Source organism: Sinocyclocheilus grahami, unplaced genomic scaffold, assembly GCF_001515645.1.
Source record: "Sinocyclocheilus grahami isolate Dianchi unplaced genomic scaffold, SAMN03320097.WGS_v1.1 scaffold207.1, whole genome shotgun sequence".
Lineage (NCBI taxonomy): Eukaryota > Metazoa > Chordata > Actinopteri > Cypriniformes > Cyprinidae > Sinocyclocheilus > Sinocyclocheilus grahami.
Genome location: NW_015505386.1, coordinates 922,737 through 939,982, shown reverse-complemented (window position 1 = coordinate 939,982; position 17,246 = coordinate 922,737). Strand labels below are relative to the sequence as shown.

Below are 17,246 nucleotides of genomic sequence, written 5' to 3'. Positions count from 1 at the left end.
CCTCTGGGGAAATGAACCACGTTTGCACCTCTCCTCCCTCACCCTTCCATCCCTTGTTATTCCAATTTGTTTTGTCGCTTTTTTATCCATTGTTGTAGTGCCCTGCTTTTCTGTGAGCAGGAAGGGAACACTGTGACAGGGCGGCAGAGGACAACCGTCCTCAGGCCAATGCGTTGATGGCTTGATTAGTGAAAATAATCAAACTGTGCACAAGGCCTCCAACAGCTCATTTAAACTGAATAATTAAGAGAACAGGGGCAGCATCACTAAATAAGTCACCAGTTTCTTTAAAGCAGTATTTTTCATTTGTTGTGGAATGCACTTTTGTTTTACTTCTTACTTTCTGAAATAAGAAACCTACTTTTGTTGTCTAAAAACTGTCACTTTCTGTGCTTTCTGCCACCTGAACTTTTAGAGAATCCTTACATGTTGTTACGAAAGTGGTTTTGCCACTGCTCTGAAGAAAGTCTGTTTTGTGAACATTTTACTTGCAGTATAAGATACTCTAGAGTTTTCAGTCTGTTTGACATCAAATTTCAGTTCGGTTTGAGTTAGGATGTGAGGAACCTCACTAAGGAAGAGTCTGGGATTCGATTTGGAGAACATTCTGGTTTAATTTGCCCAAATAAACTGATATTGATGATGTACTGATGACAACCGCACTTGCGGGGCATCGGTCCCACAGCACCAAAGCCTTTCCTGTTGCTGCTTGTCTCTGCAGAAAAAAGCTTAGGTGAACAGCTAATGCTCTTCGCATCTTTGATGCAAGACAGATGCAATAAGCATGTAATACGGATCACAACCATTTGCTTTTGTAAATGTACATTTCTTACAACATGACAGGTTTTAACACATAATTGTATCATGTTTGGTATGACTTTTCAGCTTATGATGTGGACTGAAATGTTATGCAGTCAGTTGAAATATTGAAGCATCTTCAAATAAGATGAGATACAGCAATACTGTTGCTCGAACATTTATCAACATTGTTGTCTTGCAGTTGATGGTGTTTTGAATGGCAGCATGTAACCTAATGTGACAGAAAGGTTTTAAAGGGGTCATATGATGCGATTTCAAGTTTTCCTTTCTCTTTGGAGTGTTACAAGCTGATTGTGCATAGATAAGATCCCTGAAGTTGCAAAGACTAAAGTCTCAAAACCAAAGAGATATTCTTTATAAAAGTTAAGACTCTGCCATGCCCCCCTAAAACGGCTCGTTCTAACACGCCCCCACATATCTACCTCACTATGTGGAAATATTAGCATAATGCCGCCCAAATGTTCACGCAAAGAAAGAAGGCGTGGTTTCAGTAACCGCAGTTAGTGTTGAAGCAGAAAAAAATCTATTTTTGATGCCTTCCCTTCACATTTGTTACCTAGCTACAGAGCTAAACAGCTGTCGCTAGTATTCATGGTTGAACTGTCTTAATGACGCAACTTTGCCGCTGTTCAGAACCAATTAATACAATGTGAAAAGGAATCAGTGGCATGAAGGGAATAGGGCTGAGATGTGAACTCTGAATATTCTGAGGTGTACATTGTGTGAAGTGAGCAATTTTGTTAGTGAGTAGTCTGATTTAAGTGTATTTGATTATGGGCAGATCGTTTTTTTTCTTAGAGATGATGGCAGAATCATAATTCCCATGGCGTCACATCTCTTCGTAAGCCTTCATGAGTGACACCTACCATCATACTCTAAAATTACAGCGTGCTAACTCTCCCATAGTCACATTGCTCATCCGTGTTTTGCTTTTATAGAGCTACTTCCACATGCCATGGTCCATCAGCATGCGTTTCTTCTGCTGACTTTACCCATAAACAGGATTATGGGATTACCGCCTTTATATGAGAGGATGAACACACTCTGTATGGCACCATCTCTACAGGGGAGAATGTGTTTAAGGAAACCCAAGGCTGAAGAAGTAATATCGCTCACAGGGGGAGATTTTAGAACAACCCTTGATTTGTTTTTTATATTAATTCAGTGATGTAAGTAGACAGCAGTGGTCTTCAACGAAGGATTCTCTGAGAACCAAAGCACACTGAAGTTCTCATTTGTAAAGCAGAGCAAACAGGCAGAAACAAATGGACTCCTCAGGAGAGCGCTTGGAATTCACAGCAGTTTTCTTCTTTATGCAGGAGTAGCGATGGGAATCATAAGGATTTGAATGATTCAGCTTCTGATTTTAAATATATATTTATATTTAAATAAGAATGGAGTAACCTGTGCCCCCCCCCCCCTTTCTCATTTTTAAAAAAAAAGAGGGAGTGGAGTTGGCGATAGGATTGGTCGAAGCAGCCACCAGAGAGCCACCCCAACCTCCATTGGCTGAGGAGAAGAAACCGGTACTGTCCCAGGAAGAGCTAGAGGCCAAACAAGGTACTTCAAAATCTTCACTAAAGAATTATTTCACTCAAAAATAAACATTTTGTCAGCATTTACTCACCTGCTTGTTGTTCCAAACTCTGTGGAATCGTGTGCTAAAGTCTGAAGTCATAGTAGCTTTAAATGACAAAATTCACCAAGATTTAAATCTGCAGAAGGAAGGAAAGAGGGATGAACAAAGGACAGGAAAAAGGAAGGAAGTAAGGTAGGTAGGTAGGACGGACATAAGAGAGTAAAGGAAGATGGAAAGAATAGAAGGAAGGAGAAATGAAATACGCGAAGAAGGAAGGAAGGATAAAACAGGAAAAGGAAAGGAACGCAGGAAAAAGGAATGAACAAAGAGAGAAAAGGAAGGTTGAAGAGAAGAAAGAATGAAGGAAAGAGAAAAAGAAGATATGAGGAATGCAAATGAAACAGAAATGAAGGATGGAAGGATGAAGAAACAACAACCGGAAGAGAGGAGGGCGGTAGGAAGAAAGAATGAATGAATTACAGAAAGAGGGAAAATAAGAGGAATGGAAATAAAGGAGAAATGAAGGCCAAAAAACAGGAAGGAGGAAAAAATAAATATTGGAGGGAAGAAAGAACAAAGAACAGGAAGAGGGGAAAAAAGGTAGGATGAAAGAGAATGAAGCACAGGAAGAGAGATATGAAGGAAAGAAATAGGGAAGATAGGAGGAAGGGAAATGGAAACATGAAGGAAAAGAAAGATCAAGGAACAAAGAACAGAAGGAAGGTCGGTCAGGAAGTAAGAGGGAAGAATGGTAAGAGGGAATATAGAAAGAATGTGAAGAAAGGAATGATGGTTGGGAAGAAAGTATGGATCAAGTAACAAAGAACAGGAAGATGGAGGGAAAGTATGGAGAAAAAGAATGAAGAAGAGGGAAGAGAGGAAAAAGTGAAGGAAGAAGAATGGGATGGGAAGAGAAAAGGAACAGGAAGAGGGAAGGAAGGAAGGAAGGAAGGAAGGAAGAAAGAATGATGGAAGAGATTGGATGAAATTAAGGACAGGAAGAGGGGAAAAATAGAATGAGAACAAAGGAAGCATAAAAAGGAATAAAGGCAGGAAAGAATAAGTAAAGAAGGAAGGAAGGATTATTTCAATTTAATGTCACTCTTTTGAATATTTTTGAATTTCAAAGTCTCTGCTCACTTTCATTATGTGGAAAAGAGTGGGTAGAGTATTTCTCAAAATGAAGAAGTCTAAGGGGGTTGGAAAAACATTAAATCTGTTGTTAATTTTTGAACCGTCCCTTTAAAACCACTAGACTCTATTCTGGACCTTTGTCCATCTTTTTAAATGTGAAGCGTATTAGCATGTTTTTGACTTGAATCGCTGTCTGTAGAGTTCAGACGTTAAGTTTCATAAGTGTATCATAATTGAAATAATTCCTTGTCTGCTGTTTTCAAGGCTGTTCTTTTGTAAATGTTCTGAAAAAATTGTTCAAACAGAAAAGATCAGAGTCAGTTTGTGGAGTATTACAAAAATAACTCATGTTGATTTCCCTCACCGTAATTGTTGCAGCCCAAATGTAATTTCTCACTGGCCAGAAGCTTAGAAGCCAGACTTTTACTGTAACAAGATAAGAAATATTGAGAAACAAGCTGTAGTTTATCATGATCACATTAGGCCAAGAGTTACCGGATTTTGCTTCATTGTTCTTTTGACCCTTGGAGACTTAAAATAGTGAGCTGATCTGATCACTGTCGCATCACGATGACTGGCAGCACATTAAATTACTCCGGCGAGGGCCAGGGATCTAATGTAATAGATCTGTCCATATGGACCACGCTCAGCAGCGGCAGTAACTGTCCCCTGTAATTATGCGAGTGTTTCACACAGATAAAAACGAGAAGGACACTTCTCAATCAAAGATACCGACAGCGTCTACACTGGATATGAGATCTGCAGATGTGCGTGAGAGATTGTAAATGTGTTTTTTTGCCTAAAAACATGAAATTTTCGGTCCAACTACACTACCATTCAAACGTTTGGGGTCAGTAAGATTTTTGAAACAAGTCTGCATTTATTTGATCAAAATACAGTAACATTTTTTTTTTTTTTTACTTTTACTTTTTATTCATGTAATGACAAAGCTGAATTTTCAGCAGCCATTACATTCTAAAATGCTGATTTGCTGCTCAAGAAACATTTATTATTATTACCAATATTGAAAACGGTAGTGCTGTTAAAAATTTTGAAAAAAGTCTTTAATTTTTTGATTAAAAAACAATAACATTTTTTTTTTTTTTTACTTTTACTTTTTATTCATGTAATGACAAAGCTGAATTTTCAGCAGCCATTACATTCTAAAATGCTGATTTGCTGCTCAAGAAACATTTATTATTATTACCAATATTGAAAACGGTAGTGCTGTCAAACAATTAATCGCGACTAATCACATCCAAAAAAAGTTTTTGTTTACATAATATGTGTATACTGTGTATATTTATTATGTATATATAAATACAAACACATGCATGTATATATTTAAGAAATTGTTTTATATATTTAATAATAATAATAATATAAATGTATATACATGTAAATATTTTCAAAATATATTCTGTATGTGTGTGTATTTATATATACATAATAAATAAACACAGCACACATACATATATTATGTAAACAAAAACTTTTATTTTGGATGCGATTAATCGTTTGACAGCACTAGAAAACAGTTGTGCTGCTTACATTTTTTGGAAACATTTTTTTGACATTCATTTTTTGATGAATGGAAAGTTTAAAAGAACCATTTTTATGTAATCGATTTTTTTTGTAATGTTTTAAAAGTCTTTACTGATACTTTTATCAGTTAAAAGGATAATTCACAAAAAAAATTTAAATAAATAAATCTTATTGTTCACTCACCCTCAGTTTGTTCCAACCCTGTATGAGTTTTTCTTTTGTTAAACACAAAGGAAGATATTATGAAGAATGTGGCTGACCAAACAGTTGCTGGTCTCCATTAACTTCCATAGTTAAAGAAAAAGAAATAGTATTGAAGTCAATGGGGACCAGAAAATTATCTCTTTAAAGACCCTGATTAAAAATATAATTTATTCAATATGTCAGTATTAATAAAAAAATTATCAATATTAATTTCTTAAGAAAATAAAACAAATAAAACATACCAACCCTAAACTTTTGAATGGTAGTGTATATATGATGCTTTTGCTATAATAATTAATTAGTATATTTTGGATAGTTTATAAAAAAAATAAAGCTCTGCATCCTTTATTCACCCTCATGGCATTCCAAACTCATATTTGAGCTTGACAGCTCCAGTCCTCATTTACTTTCATTATATGGAAAAGGGTTGAGCCCAGGATATTGTTCAATATTTCATTTTTCATGGAAGACAGAAAGTCAGTCATAGTGTTTGGAACGACACAAGGGAGAAGAAATGATGACAGATGTTCACTTTGGGTGAACTATTTGTTTAACAAGAGATGCACCTTTCGTTATAACATGCAGACTTTGCATTGGTTTTCTTGTTCCCCATTAAAAATGAATTTATTTAAATCTCATCACTGACACTGGATTGCACAGGGCAGACACTGCGGCCGAGCGCTGGGCAGTAATGCTTCTGGAACGCAGGGGTAATTACAGTAATAAGACCAGATGCCCAGAGGAAGTTTACTGCATGAGGAAGTGAAATAAATGGCACTGCAGCAAAGAAGGCCTCACTCAGTGGCAAACTAGCTTAGATTGCATGACTATCGACCCATCCGGAGGAACATAATCTGTATTGATGAGCTGTTAAAGAATCAACGCTCAGTCTGTTTTCATGTGTCCATCTATTACCTTTAGTTTATTTACTGAATGCGTGAAAAGTTTGCATGATCATGAGTGGGAGTTTTATTTGGTCGACTCTGCTGTTTCTTGTGGTTGCAGCCCTTTAAGAATTTACACCCCTTGCGTGTTTACCAGAGCTTACCTGTTTATATTACAAATTGTAGTTTCAAAATTAAACCTCAAAACATAGCCTTATTGGATTTTGTCGAAATGTTATTTGCTGCCTCGATTGCAGATTGACTTCTGAAGTATGCAGATAAGAAATTATGCGAGAGAAAGGGAAATTTGCAGGAAAATGCAGAAAATTACTAGAGTCATTGCTTTTAGAAATGCCACAAGCAAATTACAGGTGTTGAGTGCTGTGGGTTGCATTGAAAAGGCTTGTCACTTATGTATAACGTTATTGCAGTCCTTTTTCTAGAGATGCGCACAGGCGTTTTGAAAAGACAAAAATGGTCAATAATATAAAGACAAATGAATTACATATGACTTGATTTGTTTGCAACTTCGATGCATTTTAAAGGGGTCATATGATGCGATTTCAAGTTTTCCTTTCTCTTTGGAGTGTTACAAGCTGTTCGTGACTAGATAAGATCCCTAAAGTTGCAAAGACTAAAGTCTCAAACCCAAAGAGATATTCTTTATAAAAGTTAAGACTCATCCACGCCCTCCTAAAACGTCTCGTTTAAACATGCCCCCCCACATGTCTACGTCACGATGTGGGAAGTTTTGCATAACGCCACCCAAATGTTCACGCAAAGAAAGAAGGCCTAACTTTATTGTTGCTGCCACCGCCATGTTGTGAAGGTGCTGTGTGTTTCGTTGCGAAAACGAAAATACTTTGTTTGTTTTATATATTTACATTAGCTATAGCTTTAATTTTAGCAATACTTTAACTTAAACTAACATTTTTCATTTTTATATATATATATACAGTGGGGAAAAAAGTATTTAGTCAGCCACCAATTGTGCAAGTTCTCCCACTTAAAAAGATGAGAGAGGCCTGTAATTTTCATCATAGGTATACCTCAACTATGAGAGACAAAATGAGATCTCATCTTTTTAAGTGGGAGAACTTGCACAATTGGTGGCTGACTAAATACTTTTTTGCCCCACTGTATATATATATATATATATATATATGAATCAATATATATGAATCATAAGTTGTTTATTTATTTATTTAAAGACATTTGTTATAATGTGCAAGTAATATGTACAATACTTTCCTTTCTTTTCTCTTTCAGGAACATCTGAAATAATTTAAGAGTAGCTTCTCTTCATTTCATTGTGGTTTGTCTCTGAGCTCTCTCATTGAGGCGAGGACACAATGCCTTGCACTAACAGAGGATTAGGTTAAATTGTAACAGGACGGCAAAGCTTCAAGATTGCTTTTGTTTCAAGGCAGTGCAAATAACTTGTGACTGTCGAAATACTTGTTGGAAGGAGCTTTGCTGATTGAGGGACATCTCAAACAAGTTTCTTTCCCAACTCCTCTTTCTTTGTCACTGTTACACATAGTATTATCTCACTCGCAGTGACATAATGAAGGAGAAACCTCTGTTCTCTCTCCAGTTGCGTTTGTTCCCGAGTTATATGTGATTGTCCGTGGCAGGGGGCCTATTTTTAGTGCGGACACTGACAGGGCCCTCTTCTTGTTCTTGTATAATATAATGACTTGTTTTTTTCCCCCATTTTCCATTTGTTATTACTGTTCTCATGAACAAAAACTGAAAAATTATACATGAGTACCGAGACACCGTCGACAGTTATACAATCCGCAGCCTGGCAGCATTTAACACCTAAACAGAGAGTTCATGTCAGAAAGGATATTTCTATCGCGATAGATGCGAAACATTAAAATCCGACGCATTATCTTGTAGCTTTTTAAGCTCCATACAGTTTTTATGAGGCGTGCTGGCTTACCAAACCAGGTAAGTCACGAGCAGCCTCATTTAGAAATGTTTACATTTGCTTAGCAGCAGAAACACAATGCACTTATGCACGCAAGCTCCCATGCTTTTAGTTGTCAGAGCATATGGTGTGTATCAGGACAAATGTGTGTGTCTGACCTTTCTTCCCTTTTCTCTTCCAGCCAAACAGAAGCTGGAGGACCGGTTAGCAGCCGCAGCAAGAGAGAAACTGGCCCAGGCCTCCAAAGAGTCCAAAGAGAGGCAGCTTCAGGCTGAGCGCAAGAGGAAAGCCGCCCTCTTCCTGCAGACTCTGCGAGGGCCAGAGGCTGGGGTCAAGCATACTCAGGAAACCGCTGCTGCGTCTGAGGTTTGTTTGTTTGTGTGTGTGTGTGTGTGTGTGTGTGTGTGTGTGTGTGTGCGCGTGCGCGTTTTTGTGACAAATGAGGACATCAATTTGTATAATGACAAAGGTATGACATAGGTATTACAAGGAGAAGGTGACTTTTCAGGACATTACCCCATGTCCCCACTTTTCAAGACGCTTATAAATCACACAGAATGGAGTGTATTGAAAATCTGAAATGGCACAAAGTCTCCTGTAAGGGGTAGGTTTAGGGGTAGGGTTGGTGTAGGGCAATAGAATATACGGTCTGTACAGTATAAAAACCATTACGCCTATGGGATGTCCCCACTTTTCACAAAAACAAACCTGCATGTGTGTGTGTGTATGTTTTCCAGCATTGTCTGTCTACCACCACATACACCTAGGCTTCCTTTGAATTCCTAGTACTAGTAGGAACTGAATTTGAAATACGATCAGATGCGTATTATATACTTTATCCGCCATATTGACATTGAACTTTGACTTTTAAATGAACAGTTTCTTGTTACTATAGTGCTTACGCTTGCAAAGAGCTGCCCACTCTTCGTTTTCGCTTTCATTGCATTGCTTGACATGCTCGCCCTGACAAAAATGAATGTTTTTGCTCTACACTTCAGAATCATGCTCATTGCCGTCACGGATGTAGATTTTGGTGTTTTTATTTCATCGGTCAGCATCACGTCAGGATTCCTACTCGATAACGCTGCTCTGGTTTCCTTGTGGTTTGTTTAGTCAAGTCCTCCTGTAAAAATCAGCAACATAGTTTATCGATCTGTCAAGAATCTTGGAGAAATGCTCATTACTGCAAAATGATTACTGACAACCGTTCTCTCTCTGGGGGTCAAATGTGATTTTGCGTGCTGACAGACTGGATGAGATGAAATGAGAATGTATAGACGCTGTTAATTCTATCCCAGTTGTATTTTTATAAGACTTGCAAGAGGGGTTGTTCCTAATTAGTTGTGCTGACAAAGCTGGTGTCTCCCAGGAAAAACGTCTGTTTGTACTTGAGTTTATTTTAATTTTTTATCTTGTGTCAGCGTTTATAGCCGTTGAAGAAGCCCTGATGATTTCTAAATCCATCAAAGCTTCGACTGAATGTGTCAGAATCTCTTCTTTTACTTCACCAGTTATGTACACTACCGTTTGGGGACAGTAACATGTTTTAAAATAAATTAATTCATAAATAAGAATAAATGCAATAAATAAATGAATACTTTTATTCAGCATTTTATTCCTTTAAATGCTGTTGTTTTGAACTTTCTGTTCATCAAAGAATCCTGAAAAAAACGGTATCATGGTTTCTACAAAATATACATATGAATAGTTATTTTAACTTGCAATAGTATTTCACAATATTATTTTTACTGTATTTTTGATCAAATAAATGCAGCTTTGATGAGCATAAGAGACTTCTTTCAAAAAATATGAAAAAAAATCTTGCGGACCCCACACTTTTTTTTTCTTTTAATTTTTATTTTATTTATTTTATTTTTTTTAAAGTTCACCTAAAATTTTAAATTGTCGTCATTTACTCAGCTGGTATAACTTCCTTCAAAAAGATATTCTGAAGAATGTTACAGCTCCAAAAGCATAACAGCACCATAAAACACAATTTTCAGTGAGAAGTCATATAGACCACTGTTATGATACTTTTATGGTACTTTTTTGGATCTTGAAAGTTTGTAGAGACACCCATTCCAGAGTTAGTTGAGTTTTTAAAGGATTTGTGTCTTTTTTTATGGCTAAATATTGTGCATGGTGTGTGCTTAGAGTGGTTTCTTAGCAGGTGTTTTTGAGATGTAACCATGATCTTCCTCCAACTCTTGCTATAATGGCCAGCGCTGCCTGTGTGCAGCTCATATTTCCCCTGATCTTCTCCGCAGGCTGCAAACGCAGTTTCTCCTCCAGAAAGTTTGCTCCATGGTGGCCACAGAGTTTCCGGTGAACGAGAAAGGCAGAAGTGTGAGAGAGAGAGACGACATTAGGAAAAGCATGAGAGAGTAGGAGTAGGAGAATGGCGAAGACTAATCTCGCCGTTTGTCTCCACAGGCGTGTGGTTCAGCTCCACATTAATGAGGCCAATGAAGTGTGAAATCAGAAGAAGCAGCTGGTGGATGCAGGACTGCTTCCTCTGGGCTTTTACTTGAGTCTCTCGCTCACATGTACACAACGCTAGTCGTACGTTCCTAACCAAATCCATTATGAATGTCCCTTCTGCTTCTTATTCTTGGACACCCAATTACTTGCGCTGGACGCCTTATTTAGTTTCCAACTTATTCCTTTACTTTACTCTAAGACCTGATTTAAGATGCACCTTCCAATAGCTTACGGCGGTTCTGTCATTCACCCTCAGGAAAGAAACAAAGATAGTTTGGCTACCCAGGCAAGATGCAAAAAAGTGATGTGCACAAAAAAACTTTCTCTTGCATCTAAATTGTTTTTGTCCTAACTAGCTCTGTACACGACGTCTGACAGGATATTTCGGAATTATTCAAAAATCATATTTTTTGCCCAAATCTGTTTGAATCTATGTAGGTTTTTTGCAGTCTAATCAGGAAATAAAACCACTTAATGTCTTTTTTATTTTGTAGAAATTTAAATTGCGATTAAAATCAGGCTTTTGTTGAGGCACCTTAGTCTCAATCATTATTTTAGTATTTTTTCAGGGGTTTTTTGTAATTTGAACATTCGCTAATTTGCCCTGTTAGTAAACTATTTGTTGATCACTTCCAGCTCATTGTGAAATCTCATTGGTCCAAATACTGCTCCTCACAACTGTAACGTTAAACATGTAGTTTATTCTGATTGGCTGCCTGTGATTGAGTCTCGTCTTGCGCAGTAGTTTCACGTTGAGTGTAAATAGATGAATTGTTTGTTGCTGGGAACTTTGCATCGCTCTTGTTCAGGTTTGTTTTAATAGTGTTCCTGTCTAAATGCTTGAAGCCCAAGAGCTGTGAAGTCCTAAAGGCCTGGTTTATGTTTATGCATTCTTATTTGCCGGCCTGTAAATATGGATGCGTCCTGCCTTTATCTGCTGACTCTGTTGAACCCACTTTAAGGCTTTACGGCTTCAAGGATTTTTGCTGCGTCTTCAATGCAAATCGGTGCGATCGGTCATCACTCATGACTGCTGTATCATTCTTTGCATTGCCTCGCCATCATCTTTTTCCGGTGACTCGGTAGTGCTAATGATTTCAGTCAATTTAAGCTTAATGCCAGCTGTGATCTTTGATGGAGCCGTTTGCCAGCATTGATCTTAGCTTCCCTTGCCTTTTTTAGAAGTAGTGATGCACCAAAGTGAAAAGCTGAAACAGAAAATTCTAGGCACACTAGGTTGAAAATTGAAAATGATCATTTTAAGTTAGCCTTTGTCTGAAAAAACGATGTCAATTATTTTAATAGTTTTTAAATATCTATGGGTGTCTTAACAGTTGGATTGTCATTAGAGTAATATGTAGGCTACAACAAATATGTATAATTATATTTATTTTATATGAATTACTTCAGTTAATAAAATGTATATAATCAGATTAATCTAAATTAATTTTAAAAAGTATTTAATATTTAAAATATTTAATATATTTCTAATAAAATATTTACATATTTTATAACTGTACAAATGTTGTTGTTTTTTAATTCCTTTGTACCGTTCTTGTGTTGCATTTTTTAAGAGAGCATGTCCTGGTTGAAAATAGTGTTGTTGTTGTTTTTTTGTTTTGTTTTTTAATAATGCTTTTAATTGCATTCTGCATTGTTATACTCCAATGCATTGTTATATATATATAAGTTTTTGCATTGGGATTATGTGAACTGAAACATTTTGTTTATTTTTTATTTTGTCTTTGTATTATTTGAGAATATATTTTTTATTTTATTGTTTTAATATTATCCAGCTTATTCCAATTTCTTGTTTTAATTCATAATTTTTTTTCTTTGTCTTGTTCCTCATTCTTAATATATAATGAAACAGGAGCTTGAATTGAGGAAGAAAAAACATTTAATAATTTACATCAGTAAGTAGTATAATACTTAATGGAAAATAATGTTGATTAATTTAAAACAAAAAAGCTAGACAAGTAGTAAATAGATTATTTACTATTATGATTTATTATTATTATTTTTCATTATTATTACTTTTAAGATATGTCCTGGTTGAAAATTTGTGTTTTTTGTTGTTATTATTTTTTTTACTTTATTAGCACTTTTAACTGCGTTCTTTGTCATTTCTGATATACTCCATCCAGCTTTTATTTTTTTCTTAATTGAACACCAGAACATGTGTTTTCAGAACCCCCTTTACAAATGGGTCGCATCAGGATTATGGGAACTGGACAGTGAAGCATTCCACTGACTAGTCGATTTTGAAAATAGGTACGTGCTGCAAAATAGAAACAAGTTCTGTGCACCCCTAATTCCTTTCTAGATCTTTCCACAGGTGAGAAAACAGCACAGCTGAGAGACACATTCAGAATGCACAGAGCTCCCATTGTGTTTGCAGCTCCCACCAACCCAGATATACAGCCTTTAGCGCTTTACTGATTGCTATGGCAACAAAAATCAAATCTAGCCAATTCAGCATGCATCAGGTCATTTTCCCTAGCTTTTGCCAAACCAAGGATGTGCTACAATGTCTATAGATGCATTTAATAGCTGCGTTTTACAGAGAAAACTGCAGAGGCCAGGGTGGTCATATATTTTCGCCGTGTTGAACCAACAGCCGTCTCGTTCCATCACAGCCGGCCGTGACTGCAGCCCTGTTTGTGCAATGAGAGTTTTCTGTTTCTTCTGGAGATAGCATAGAGTGCTTCTGACAGAGCTTGTATTTGTAGTATTTCATCTCTTGTTTGCTGGAGAACATGAATGTGCCACAAGATCACAGAAAAAACGAGAGAGAAAATAAAATAGGCTTGATCTGCACTGCTGTCGCAGGGCTTAGTGAGATAGATTTGTTGTGACAGACAGGAGCGCTTTAAAGTGGAAATAAGACCGTGCTAATTATTTGATGGTTAGCTACAACCTTTCGTCACGCTAAATGCTGTCTGGCAGGTCTCTCTCAGAAAAAGCCAAGTTTGAAACTGGAAATGTGGACAGTCATCTGTGCAGCCAGGTGGCGAAGCCCAGCAGAGTCTCTCTGCTTCCATCAGCAACTTCTTCCATATTGCCTCAATGGTTTTTAGCAATATGGAAGAAGTTTAAATTATTTAGCTCATTGTTTTATTTATTTTTTTATTATTTATTGAGAATTCAAATTTTTTTATAAAGTTGATCTTATCCAGCTTATTACAATTTCTAATTTTAGTATTTGTATGTATTTTTTCTGTCTTTTTTCCTCATTATTAATATATAATGAAACAGGAGCTTGAATTGAGGGGACAAAAACATTTAATAATTTACATCAGTAAGTAGGCAAGTATAATGATTAATGGAAAATAATGTTGATTTATCAAAAATAAATAAGCTATATAAATAGTAAATAGATTATTTATTATTATGACATAGTATTATTTTATTTTAAAATTATTATAATAAAAACTACTTTTATGTTTTTACCTAAGTCACTTTCTTTTAATTCTTCTCAGTTTCTGTGCTCCTTCTGGCTCTTGAATTGAAAAATTTATAAATAAGTAATAATTTAATAAACTACATCATAAAGTAAGCAAGTATAATACGTAATGAACATTAAAATGGATTCATTAAAAACAAATAAGTTAGCGGAGTTGAAAAAATGGGCAAAGAACATCTGCCAAAGCGCAGTTTATGTGACTGTTTCTCAGTCTGTCCAAAGCTTTAGCTGGATGTAGTGAAAATGTGTATCTGAATCAATAAAAGCTGATACGGGGATACAGTTGTCCAGTTTCAGCATTTTCTGCAATTGATTTCAATCATTAAGAGCAGCAAATCTGAGAGCGAAGCAGCCTAAGACACATTTATTGAATGCGGGTTGGGAGAGGGAATGAGATCAGGACATTCAAACATGCATCTCATTTTGCTGTGACCACCATATTGTTGTGATGGAAGTCAATATTTATTCATGTTTGTTCATGATCATTGTGTGAAAATAGGTACGTGCTGCAAAATAGAAACAAGTTCTGTGCACCCCTAATTCCTTTCTAGATCTTTCCACAGGTGAGAAAACAGCACAGCTGAGAGACACATTCAGAATGCACAGAGCTCCCATTGTGTTTGCAGCTCCCACCAACCCAGATATACAGCCTTTAGCGCTTTACTGATTGCTATGGCAACAAAAATCAAATCTAGCCAATTCAGCATGCATCAGGTCATTTTCCCTAGCTTTTGCCAAACCAAGGATGTGCTACAATGTCTATAGATGCATTTAATAGCTGCGTTTTACAGAGAAAACTGCAGAGGCCAGGGTGGTCATACATTTTCGCCGTGTTGAACCAACAGCCGTCTCGTTCCATCACAGCCGGCCGTGACTGCAGCCCTGTTTGTTCAATGAGAGTTTTCGGTTTCTTCTGGAGATAGCATAGAGTGCTTCTGACAGAGCTTGTATTTGTAGTATTTCATCTCTTGTTTGCTGGAGAACATGAATGTGCCACAAGATCACAGAAAAAACGAGAGAGAAAATAAAATAGGCTTGATCTGCACTGCTGTCGCAGGGCTTAGTGAGATAGATTTGTTGTGACAGACAGGAGCGCTTTAAAGTGGAAATAAGACCGTGCTAATTATTTGATGGTTAGCTACAACCTTTCGTCACGCTAAATGCTGTCTGGCAGGTCTCTCTCAGAAAAAGCCAAGTTTGAAACTGGAAATGTGGACAGTCATCTGTGCAGCCAGGTGGCGAAGCCCAGCAGAGTCTCTCTGCTTCCATCAGCAACTTCTTCCATATTGCCTCAATGGTTTTTAGCAATATGGAAGAAGTTTAAATTATTTAGCTCATTGTTTTATTTATTTTTTTATTATTTATTGAGAATTCAAATTTTTTTATAAAGTTGATCTTATCCAGCTTATTACAATTTCTAATTTTAGTATTTGTATGTATTTTTTCTGTCTTTTTTCCTCATTATTAATATATAATGAAACAGGAGCTTGAATTGAGGGGACAAAAACATTTAATAATTTACATCAGTAAGTAGGCAAGTATAATGATTAATGGAAAATAATGTTGATTTATCAAAAATAAATAAGCTATATAAATAGTAAATAGATTATTTATTATTATGACATAGTATTATTTTATTTTAAAATTATTATAATAAAAACTACTTTTATGTTTTTACCTAAGTCACTTTCTTTTAATTCTTCTCAGTTTCTGTGCTCCTTCTGGCTCTTGAATTGAAAAATTTATAAATAAGTAATAATTTAATAAACTACATCATAAAGTAAGCAAGTATAATACGTAATGAACATTAAAATGGATTCATTAAAAACAAATAAGTTAGCGGAGTTGAAAAAATGGGCAAAGAACATCTGCCAAAGCGCAGTTTATGTGACTGTTTCTCAGTCTGTCCAAAGCTTTAGCTGGATGTAGTGAAAATGTGTATCTGAATCAATAAAAGCTGATACGGGGATACAGTTGTCCAGTTTCAGCATTTTCTGCAATTGATTTCAATCATTAAGAGCAGCAAATCTGAGAGCGAAGCAGCCTAAGACACATTTATTGAATGCGGGTTGGGAGAGGGAATGAGATCAGGACATTCAAACATGCATCTCATTTTGCTGTGACCACCATATTGTTGTGATGGAAGTCAATATTTATTCATGTTTGTTCATGATCATTGTGTTATTTTGTTCACGGCTTCAAACATGCTGTGATTTGAAACATCGTTTTCTCCTGATGGCATTGGTTTTGTCAAATAGTCTACTGTGATTCTGCATCTGGTTGAGTGAAGTGATAAATAATGTTTTAGCTTCTGTACAGCTGAATTGAAATGATGGACCACTTTTCGAATTGGAACTAGGATTCAATATTCAGGAACGTTGTTGTTGTTTTTTATTCTTTCCCCATTTTGGGTTAGTCCCTACACAGTACTATTTTTTTAACCACAGAATTTAGACATAGAATGTTGTCCAGCAAAACACAATAAGAAATAATATAAAAAGCATTTCATGTATTATCTTATATCAGGGATCTCAAACTGAAACCCCCTGAAGTGTTAATATTTTATCCTTAAATCCAGCCTACAAATTTTATTTTCACTTTCTGCAGTTTGCTTTGTGCTGTAGTTCTAGATTTTTGTACTATAGCTTAATATATATATTTTTCCACTGGCCAAAAAAAATAAATATAGCCAGTTATAGTCTTGGTAACAACAACAAAACAAGCCTACGTGTTCGAAACTGTCAAAAAAAAAAGCTTGGTTCTGTTTGTGCGCTGACAGTTGCTGTGTCCGCAATCTCTCACTTGTTTGCTTGTTTAGAATTCGCTATATAGTGGATTCCATGTAGTGGCTGATATTCAAGGAAAATAGGGCAGTTCTCAAGGAATGCAATCGTTAGTCCACAAAACATTTTTTTTGTAACAGGCGACTTGAGTTTGAAGCTTCAAGCACTGCCGTCATGAAAGAATTATGATATTAACTTAAGCAATTCTGTGTTCAAGATCTAAAATGAGACTAAAGACAGAAGCTGTGAGTCCGCTTGCATCTTCAGAAAGAACATGGCAGGCCTCGGAAGACTTATTTTGGGGGAAAAAGGATGAGACAAAGAGAGCTCCTTTGTCAGTGTCTGCATTTTTTCAACGCTGCTGTTTGCAGTACAATAGAAATGCACCTTCTGTGAAACAAGAAAATCATTTTTT

At 36.2% G+C, this 17,246-nt stretch overlaps 1 protein-coding gene across 1 annotated transcript in view; it reads left to right on the top strand.

The window, feature by feature from the left end:
- Positions 1–17,246, top strand: part of LOC107595704 (splicing factor, suppressor of white-apricot homolog) — a 110,832-nt gene that overhangs the window by 56,314 nt on the left and 37,272 nt on the right. The window contains exons 12-13 of the mRNA XM_016286199.1: positions 2,263–2,379; positions 8,283–8,467. Coding sequence (XP_016141685.1) covers positions 2,263–2,379; positions 8,283–8,467 — 302 coding nt within the window. The remainder of the gene's footprint in view (positions 1–2,262; positions 2,380–8,282; positions 8,468–17,246) is intronic.